Source organism: Siniperca chuatsi, linkage group LG21, assembly GCF_020085105.1.
Source record: "Siniperca chuatsi isolate FFG_IHB_CAS linkage group LG21, ASM2008510v1, whole genome shotgun sequence".
NCBI classification, from domain to species: Eukaryota; Metazoa; Chordata; class Actinopteri; order Centrarchiformes; family Sinipercidae; genus Siniperca; species Siniperca chuatsi.
In genome coordinates, this window is record NC_058062.1 from 4,232,730 (window position 1) to 4,243,840 (window position 11,111).

General features: G+C 41.7%; 1 protein-coding gene across 1 annotated transcript in view; it reads left to right on the forward strand.

The window, feature by feature from the left end:
- cacng2a (calcium channel, voltage-dependent, gamma subunit 2a) overlaps positions 1-6,787 on the forward strand; it is a 72,648-nt gene extending 65,861 nt beyond the window's left edge. Inside the window, exons 3-4 of the mRNA XM_044181365.1 lie at positions 1,349-1,489; positions 4,758-6,787. Coding sequence (XP_044037300.1) covers positions 1,349-1,489; positions 4,758-5,293 — 677 coding nt within the window. The 3' untranslated portion in view covers positions 5,294-6,787. The remainder of the gene's footprint in view (positions 1-1,348; positions 1,490-4,757) is intronic.
- Positions 6,788-11,111: the final 4,324 nt, after the last annotated feature.

Below are 11,111 nucleotides of genomic sequence, written 5' to 3' on the forward strand. Positions count from 1 at the left end.
TTTGGAAAATTATTTTGTAAATAATCTTTATGTAAAGATGCATGCAGCACAACAGCACAAACAATATGAAGCAGCATATGAAGAGCCTCTTGCTGTAGTTACTGTTGAGAGCCCAGTGGAGGGTGAGCGATGAGCATCCAGCCAGCCATGGCCACCGCTTGGCGCTCTCCTCCACTGCAGCTGTTGACTGCTGCCTTTTAGCTCGCCTGTGGGCTAAGGGTGGCTTTCCCACTGAGCCGGCCAGGCGCCATGAAGCCTTAGGGTGTTGGGGGGGGAGGGGGTAGTGGATAAGCAAATCACTGGTAGAGAGAAGGGTGTGTGGGGGGAGGGGCGCTTTGAATGGCAGCAGGTATGCAGGCAGATGGGCCGCCAGGAGCCCCGGCGGGTCCCTGTGGAGGTGCAGGCGGCCAAGTTCAGCAAAGAGCCACCCAGCCCGGCGTCAGCACTTTGGGGAGAAGCTGGGAAAGTGCTGAGGCGGCAGCCAGGTGGGGAGATGAGGTGAAGTGGTGAAAATTTAACCAACCTGATGAAAGTTTTAAGTGTGCATGTTAAACAGGATGGGGGGAGGGGGGGGTACAGTATGAAAGGTGAAAGGATAGCAGGAGGTGACTGAAAAAAATGGACAGGTTTGGGAGACTTCCTCATTGTTTCCTCTGCATGACTCAAACAACAGCTGTCTGCTTCTCAAACTCCAATATGACTCTAATTTTACCTGACACCTAAGGGCATAGTGCAGCTCTTTTTTGACCCTGGCTTGACCTGAAAAGTAACATCATATCGCTCTTCCAGTTTTTGCTTCATGATAATTAGCTGCAAGGACGCCGTTTCATTTCAAGGACGTGGGCTTCATCCCTCTGCACTGCGGCCTGGCTGATATTCATACCAGAGCCCCGCAGCACTTTTGTTGACTGCCATTCACATGAAGCTACATAAAGCAGCCAGTTAGCTCTGTGGTCTGCGGAGAAGTGTGCTGAGAGAGAAAGAGGGAGAGAGTCAAGCGGTGTGATTACATAAGGTTGGGTAACAGGCTCACTGTGGGGATACACACTCACTAGACAGTGTTGATGGAGTCTTTCACAGGACTGATGGGGTGTTGATTAGGATGTGCTCACACACAAGGAGCAGATGCTGAAATGGATTCTAATGTGCTTTTCTCTCTTTGTTTCTCGCCCCCTCTGCTTTATACTCATCACTTCTTTCATCCCTGCACTCGCCGCTGCCATTTCCCCTCTTTCTTTGTTGCCCCATTGGCTGTCCTCCTCTCTGTGTGAACACCAAATCACATCCCATTCTCCCTTCGCCTCCTTCCCCCGTATTTTCTTTGCCGCTGTCCTCCGCTGATTCCCAGGTGCGGTGCGAGCCTCCAGCATCTTCCCCATCCTAAGTGTCATCCTGCTCTTTATGGGAGGCCTGTGTATAGCTGCCAGTGAGTTCTACAAGTCACGCCACAACATCATCCTCAGCGCAGGAATCTTCTTTGTGTCTGCAGGTGAGTCAAACACCCACAACATTGGAAAGGAGGGCAGGGATTATTTATGGGGGGCATCAGTTCAGTGTCCAGGCAAATGTGTCTTTGATTTAGACCAGTTTTTATTCAACAAGGACTTTCCACAGTCACTGGCTGCTTCCTGCAGCAGCTTCACAATAAAAGCCTTTTACTGGTTCGTGAATAGTAGCTTACAAAATTACCACCAAAATGTGTCATGTTATCAAATTCCCTACATTGCCCATATTTGAGTTTGGATTTTGTTTTACTCATTTTCCCCTTTACCCGGAGACAAAGTCATGGATGGCTTTCTATGTCCCTCCATGAAGACCTAATGGATACTGAACATTGAAGTTAGCCCAGTATTACCAAATTTTGCCAAAAATAAAAACCTAGAAGGTCCTTTAACAACACTTACCTGCTGTTCTGAAGGTATTTCCAGAATCCTCAAAGACTCTTCTAACTTCTAGTCTCGGTGAAAAAGTATTAAAATCTAAAAATTTTAAATAAATAAACTTATTTTAAAAAAGACGAGTTTCTCAAGTTCCGACTCTAAATATCTCCCTGCTCTTTTCGTACAGCACGAGAAAAATATTAATATGTAATTTTATTTGAAAATATAAAACAATACAACAACATAGATATTTTAGTTCCATTGGTTTGGTTCACATTATTCAAATTGAGGACATATGTGATTTCAGGCAACCATCTGTGTTTGGATTAGGAAAAAGAGGCACAATAATGGAATTCTTAGAAATGAAAGTTACATTATTGTTTGTAACTATTGTTAAAACAAATAAACCCGGGGGTGGTTGGAAAGTTTAATTATCTCATGTATTTCCAAAAAATGGTGAACAAATCCTTTAAAGTAAAAATCCACCATAAAACACTTAAGGTGGATTTTTGAATTACAGATATGAGCGAAGTAGAAGAATTCCAGGGCCAATTTACTATTTGGTGGTAAGTTGAATTTTTAAACTACATTTTCAAATTTATGATTTATTTACGGATGGCTAAATTCACCATTATTAAAGTAAAGAATCAGAAATACCTTATTTCCCCTCGGGGATCAATAAAGTATTTCTGATTCTGATTCTGATTACTTACCACCAAATAGTAAATTGGCCCTGGAATTCTTCTACTTCGCTCATATCTGTAATTCAAAAGGATTCCACCTTAAGTGTTTTATGGTGGATTTTTACTTTAAAGGATTTGTTTGCCATTTTTTGAAAATACACTTTCACTCATAAGCTTTCTGGTGGAGAGTTAGATGAGAAGATTGATACCACGCTCATGTTCAATATAACAAAATCTGCCTAAAAGCACCCCTAAAGCTCACTAAGAGAGCTGGTAGGCAGATTTTGTTACTTTTAGACGGAGCCATGTTAGCTGTTTCCCCCTGCTCCCAGTCTTTGTGCTAAGCTAAGCTAAGTAGCGGCTGGCTGTATCTTTATATTTACCGTACAGACAGGAGAGTGATATCAATCCTCTCATCTAACTCTCTGCCAGAAAGTGAATAAACGTATTTCCCAAAATGTCAAACGATCCCTTTAAGAGGTTTTTATTACTCACTTCTTTTGTGATTAACAATAAATTTAAAAAGCCACTGGTCTGTCTTGAGCTGTTGGTCGTCTCTTGTACTGCAGCTACAAGTCCCTTCTTCTATTCTTCTTTCTTTTGTCCTCTTTTCTTTTCTCTTGATCCCGTTGCTGGGCTAAAAGCCACCCATTGGGACTCATCTCTAAAAATATGGTGTCCCTGACACACTTTCCCTACGATCCATCTTCCCAAATATACCATGTCAAACATTTCTCTATGTGTGACTAAACTAACAAGTATATACAGTATATATGTGGATACATGATGGACTCTAACACAGAAGACAGCTCCAACCTGGATTAGGTTATACTCTGCCACAAATGATCTGTATCAAGACCTGAAGCCACCTTCAGCGTTTCTCGCTGCAAGGGCAAAGATTAGGAGTCTAAGATCAGTCGTGTTGGATGGAGAGTTGGACAGGATTAGTACACTTTGTACATGTGCATGAATCAGTGCTCTAAACATATCTGGTATGATACTGCATATTAGGGGTGTAACAGTACACAAAATTCACAGTTCGGTATAAACCTCAGTTTTGTGGTCATGGTTCGGTTAGTTTTCGGTACAGCAGGAAAACAAAAAAAAAATTTTTCTAATTTATTTAGAAAAATGTAAACATTCAACAGCGGCTCATTAGCCATGATTCTCATTGTAACAGTTAATGCACTTAAGTATTGTCATATTGTCAATAAGAAAAAATAAATAACACAAATGTCAATAATGCTTCATCGTAAGACTGCGTTGATAATTCCTGAACAACTGCAGCTTGCGCTGGTTTATACAGAGCAGCACAACGGACTGACTGAAATGCGTGAAGGCACATTGTAGCGGGCTCAAGTACTTTGACCATATGCTTAAATTCTGTATTCTCTACGACCCATGGACTGTATATAGAGCGAGTATGGTCGCATATCTGCAGCAATAAATACTCCTATTATTAGTTATTGATTTGGCATGATCTGAATCTGCAGTGAGAGGCTGCCTGAACGCTGTAGGGAGAAGGACTCTCCTTCCAGTTTGTTTTCGTCTCGTTCCACTAATCAACACATTTGGGTGATACCATCATAAATGACATGTTGAAGTGTTTCCACAGACATACCCGACTTCAGCTGAACTCATAGTTTCCCATCGTAACTAGCGGAGAAACAGTAATGCTCCCATACAGAGGATCTAAATGTCAGGGAGGATCCTCCAGCTCCCATATGTGTTTACCATTCTGAGGCAGCGACACTACATGAGCTTGACTAACCTGGCTAACCAGGCTAAGCCGACTAGCATGCTACAGTTGATAGACAGCAACTGGTGCACTGCCAAAACGTTCCGGGTAAAACTTGCTCTAGAATTTCTGTTCCGCGTGTGTGAGTAGACGACGTAAAAAGACTATTATGACCAATAGTAATAGTTTGGGTCACAGTGCGTACCGATCCGAGGAAGTCACACACCGAACCAAACGTCCTGTACCGGTGTAACGGTTCGGGACGAATACACATACTGCTTACACCCCTACTGCATATTAAGTTAAGCATACACTAAGAATAACTCGCCCTATGAGCGTCATCCTGACTGACACTTTGTGTCTTGTTTTCTTCTTTTCTCTGTCCTTTTCCCCGTTACCCATAACCCACCCCTCTCCTGTTGTGTGGCGCCCATACTGCACCTGCCAACCCTTCAGGTCTGAGCAACATCATCGGGATCATCGTGTACATATCAGCCAACGCGGGGGACCCTTCAAAAAGCGACTCGAAGAAGAACAGCTACTCTTACGGCTGGTCCTTCTACTTCGGTGCCCTCTCCTTCATCATGGCTGAGATGGTGGGCGTCTTGGCCGTGCACATGTTCATCGATCGCCATCGACAGCTCCGAATAGGTGCGCGCGCAGCCGACTACCTCCAAGGCTCGGCCATAACACGAATCCCCAGCTATCGCTACCGCTACAGACGTCGCTCGCGCTCCTCCTCCCGCTCCACAGACCCGTCACACTCCCGCGACACCTCGCCGGTGGGCCTCAAGGGCTTCAGCGCGCTGCCATCCACAGAGATCTCCATGTACACGCTGCCCCGGGACACCCTCAAGTCCTCCGGCACGCCCACCGCTACCTACAACTCTGAGAGGGACCACAACTTCCTGCAAGTCCACAACTGCATCCAGAAGGACCTGAAAGACTCGAGCCACACCAACACAGCGAACCGCCGCACCACGCCGGTATGAGGGAGTCGACACAGGCCAGGCCAGCCTGGCGGAAAGCGGAGACCAGGAGACACGGGAACCCCTGTGGGTGCAGTACGCCCCAGGAGAAGATGGATTTCCATGTTTATAGACATTTGTTCTTTTTGTTCAGCTGCATGACTTTTCCATTACCATTGTTGAGAGAGTTTCAACAAGTCTGCTGTGTTCCTGGATTAAATGGAAGAACAGTGAGAATAGGTCAGGTTGTCCCAAAAGAGTGACATCTGTCATTTTTTGTGCAGGGTTTGTTTATGAGGTTTGGGGCACTGAAAGGGAGGGTGGGAGGGGGTGGGCATTTATGAGATAAAGAATTGATTTCATGATTTCATAGCCCTTTGGTTTGACAGTTTTGCCCCACAAGTTTGGTTGGAGCAACATGTCAAGCTCCCCCTCAGCCAGCCCACCGCTCAGATATACACCTCTTTTATTTATTGACTCATTTGTTCTTTTTTTGCATTAAAACTGTGAATTGTTACAGTTTGGGATTCAGTAAGAATTAGCCCAATCTGTGATCTCTAACAAAGGTACTATATATATGTATTACTTTTATAAATAAATTATTACGTTAATAATCAAGAGTTACAGACTTTACCGAAGCAAAAAAGAAAAAAAAACAAGTTAACTAAACCAAGTGCTGTTGTTAAGATGAGAAAAGACTCTTTTGGTATCTGTTCATCTGAAGGTTGAGAACAAGAGAAGGTCCTTTAGGTAGCAGCAGTACACAGCGACTGATGCCACCGGAGGCAGATGCAGACCGTCAACAGTCGAATAATATCTATTCTTTTAATAGAACCTTCTCGTCTTTTTCTCAGTCCCTGTTCGCTTTCTTTTTTGGGGGGGTCGTAACAGGAGAATTGAACCCCTTAACAGAAAGAGCCAACAAAAGGGGTCAAAGTTCACAGAGCAAAGACTCCAAACACGACTTCTACAAAATAAAAAGGAAGGAGCAGAGGGGAAGGAAAAGAAGAGGACGCCAAACACAAAAATAAAAACAAGTTAAATATGAAATAGTACAAGAGAAGCTAAGTGACTCACAATTTCAGAAATTAAATGCATGCTATAAAATTACAGCAAATCTGCTCTTGAGAAACTTAAGTTTTAAAGGTTAATAATTATAAGGGGAAAAAAAGCAAAGACGCTAAAGTTTAAAGTATTAATGTTTTCATGTGTATTTTTCTTTTGTATTTATTTAGTTCATTTTATCTTATTGCTTTTGTGAGACAAACCAAACAATCTACATTGAACAAAACTGTTTTTAAATGGTTTGGTTGATTTCTTTATGAATATATAAATATATGTATGTATGTATTTTATTTTTAAAACTCACACAGCCTTAGTCATTTCTTTGTTTCTTTTGATTTTTAATGTGTTGTTCAAATTGAAAATGAAATCTTTAAAGGTGCCAAAACCGAATGATCCTATACTTGGATGCATCAAGTTCTGATGAATAAAATACGAACCCTAGGGGGAACAAATCGCCATGTTTCACTGCGTGTCTCTAACACACTTTACCTTATAACACCTTCTTGTTTGTCTGTTTTCAGTACTAACACTTGTCTGTCACATCATCACCTCTGCAATGTTGTTTCCTTTAGCAAAAAAACAAACTTGGGCTTGAAAGTTTATGTCTTCATTGTAAGCCGTAGAATAGAGCAGTAGTTCCCAACCTTTTTGGCTTCTGGACCCTTAAAATGAAGGAATGTCCACTTGTCCCTTCATCACAGGTTATGACCTCAGTGTGGCCATGAGTTGTGAGCACTTCGACCAAAATAGTTTTTTTTTAGCCACAGATTTTCATTTGAAGGATTTTAAGAGGCCCCAAAGAGATGAGCGAAACCAGTGAATTACAAGAAACGAGCAAATCTCAGAGTCAGAAAAAAATTACAGAATTTTGGCAAACTAATCTGAACTTTTGTCTTTGAACTGTTTCACCTGTTTTCACTTGACCAAAATTTCACGCTTAGATCACTTGATGACAACGCCACGACAACTAACTCCCTTTGCTGATGAAGACCATGAGATGCGGTTTATTGCTCCGGAAAAAGCTAGTAAGTTGACGTTGAGTTAAAGGTGGGGTATGCCATTCTGGAGAAATCCAATACCACGACAAATCCCGTGATATAGAGCGAACAGCAACACAGCAAGTAATGTAACTAACGTTAGCTATCGGTATCGACAGCGATACTCACAACTCTCCTGCTACTATAGCTAACATCACAACAACAGCACATCTTGGCAAACTAGAAAGTAAGCTGAATGTCCGCGGGCAAGTCATTTAACATTACCTGACACACAAATCATGGCTGGAATAGTTTTGTGTTTCTCGGCCCGGGCCACTTTGTTTAATTCCCATTTACAGAGCCAGGGCTGTGTACAAACTCCAGAGGTTTTTTTCAGCGCACACACTGAACTGACAGCTAGCAGACCGTGAGGAGATATTCACTGAATTTGACAAAAAGATGTGTATTGGATTAAAATCACATAACCCACCTTTAAGAGTGTTATGTCAAACTGAACTTTTTAACCCCTCATAATTGTGTGTAATAAAAATATGTTTTTCATTCTTATGCCTTTAATCATCTTGTGACCCCTCAGATTTATCTTGGGACCCCTTGGTGGGTCCCAACCCCCATGTTAGGAACCACTAGAATAAAGGACATACGGGATGGTATGTGTGCCTGTGTGTGTGTGTACTTGAACAACGTCTGAAACCCCCTCCCCTGGTGTCAGAGGGGTTCCTTTCAGACATCGGAAATGGGTGAGGCTGCGTCTGACAATTTCTGAAACTTTCCAAATCCAATAATCCAACACTGACACCCACGCCACACAGTATCTGACCAGGTGTTAAACTAAGCAGGGTTTGAACTTCACTCTCAAGCTCTTTTTTCATTCTTTACACAACTATTTCTGTCACCTTTCATGTGCACAAAATAGTACAACACTAAGAATGCCTCCCAGGAGAGACTGAAAGTGTGCGCTGTTATCCCCATATTTTATTGATTCGATGTGTCTCACCCCTCTGCATCACGGCTGGTTTTTCACCCAGCCTTCGAGTGTGGCTGCAGCTTTGCCTTCCAAGGTGGTCGGACAACACGTCATACAAACTTGTTCTTTTCGAGCATACGGAGTGTGCATGAAACAAACTAGTTTGTACGAAGTGTCTTTGGTCGTACAAAGGTGTCCACACTTGATGGTGGGGCGAAAAGCCAGCCGTACAAATGGGGATAACAGTCTCTCCTCAAAGGCATGAAAAGTGAGAGAAGTAGTTGTGTGAAGAATAAAAAAAGAGAGACAACTTCAAATCCTGCCTACTTATCACCTCCGCTTACCTGGCCGAAAGTTGGTTTGCTTGTCGGATTGTCAATTTGAAAGCATTATGTCAGTAAGGGCCCTCACAAGAATAGCAGTACAAATGTGTGTCTGTGTGTGTGCTCTTGTACTTGTATCTTAGTGAGAACCAATTTGACAGACGTGGAATGAAGAAATGCTTTTAGAAACTGTTTTAGGCTTGAAAATGGCCAATTTTTCAGACACTGAATATCGACACAAAATATTGCCATCAGCTTTCATACATCAGCCTTTATACAGCCATAAAAATAAAAGCTGAGTTGTCAGACATAAAACTCTGTGTGCTCTGCTAAAACCACAGCCTCTGCCTGCTGTTGTAAAATGGTGATAACACGCTGTAATCAACCACTGGCAATCCAAAAATATCAGTGCTGGCCCGTAAATGCCTGACAAACCCCAATGTCGATGTGAGTGTGTGCCTGTAAGTAGATTAATAGAGGCCGAAAACATCTTTCTGCCAGTATAAGACCAAGTTTAATGTATGTTCAGATACTTCATGAGCTTGCTTTCTAATATAAAGCAGCTCAAACTGACAATTCATCAAAACGGTCTTTCCTCAGAAGTAACTACATGGTAGTTTTGACTCCTGCTGCACAGACACAGCTGTTTTATACACCAGTGAGCACATTTTTTCTCTCTCTTCGTGGTAAAAAGCCTCGGAGAAGACAGCATGTAAGACACAGACAGTCGTGGCATCCTTCTAGGACATTCCTGAGAAAGAAACACAGGTTTGTAATAACACCACCAGGTTTATTCTACCAGCAGTTCCCTGTAAAGAGAACATCCAACACCTTTCTACACCACTGCCTTAAAAGCATTGCTTTCAGAGCCAAACATACTGCTGTGAGTGTGTATATGTGTGAGGAAGTGCTCACATATGCCGTTGAAGCAAATATACAAAGCAAATCTATTTGTGAGACAAAAGGGGTTCATACTTCAGGACCATGGTGTGTTTTATGTATGTGTGGTTGAGTGCAGAGAGAGGTCCTTCCTAGAGAAAGACTAAATAATAAAATAAAGGGATTCACAGCATAAATAGAGTTCCTCTTGATAGTATGTGCTTCCCAAAGCTCTGGATAAGTTTAGAGGATAGCAGATTCATCAAATAAGGGAGGGGAGAAAAAAGTTTCTATTAGAAAAAGTGCTGAGATTCTGATTTGCTATTATCTGAGTTCACTGATACAAGCTGCTCGCTATAAATTTGAGGAAGAAAATATGTCAACGTAGCAGTCTAAATGAATAGGCCTTTTTTTATGTATAGCCATCTTTATTCAGAATTCATAAGCAGAAGTCATTTTACAAGCCTGGGTTACATTAAATAGAAAGTGTGTGTGTGTTGGGGAGGTTTAGAGATACTGGCTTTCTCATAAAGCAGCACCTGGCCCCGGTGCAGGTGCCTGAATGTCACATTTTTAATATGTTTTAGGAATGAATAAGTCACTTTTTTCAGTCTCTCCTCGCCTACTCTTAGACATATCCTCCCCATTTGTCTCTCAGTATTCTCTCTCATAACTTTTTCAACGCGATGTCTTGACACGAATTTGGCTGAGGGTTGGGTAAACGTGTGTGAAACAATGCATCGACTGTGGTATCACAGATTAGGTGGGTGAGTTCAGCCCTCATTTCTAATTTGGGATGAGGCTGAGTTGTCAACCTTTTAAGTCAAATCTTAATATTACACACCGGGTTTCAGACTATTTTTTTAATTCTATATTCTCCCACTGATAGATATATGAGATTAAATTGTTGTTGATTTAGTTTTGAATTGACCTTTATTTTGTGGGGATCCAGGGAAATAATGTAGTCAGATTTGGCTGTGAAATTCTTCTTACAATGAAAACAGTGGCAGATTCACCACTTAAAATCCACAGTAATTTTTGAAATAATATGTCACATGTGTCTAATGATTTCACACAGAATTAAACAAAAGCAGGCTTCTCGTTTCTAGCTGATGACCGTGGATTTTGTCGTCTGAAATAACGGCTGTCACTAGTAGATTTTATCAGTTGTAGCTAGCTAGCATAAGCTAATGTTAACGCTAAAAGTCTGTGAGTTAGTTGAACACCTGGTCCCAGGCTGACTTTTTAATGTTCCAGTTGATTTAAAATGAAATACCTGAAAAATGATCTTAAATATGTATATGATGGCTACATATATAATGCTAAAAGGTTGACACTAAAGCCACTGTACATCCAGTCAAAAGTCAGTATCCTCACCAGCTAATAGAAGACAAAAAGCAGCTTTGTTTGTGTATTGTAGGTAGTTATCCCGAGAAATACGTATTATAAATAAAAATGTCATAAAAATGTTATTCGTTGCAGCTGATGTTAGAGCAGATAAACACACAGTTTAATTGATTCCTTACACTTCTGCTCTTGTGTTTTTGGTTTTTGGAAGGGTGACATTAAAGATAAACTCCCTCCAAACTCTTTATAGGAGTATCGCTCTTTTT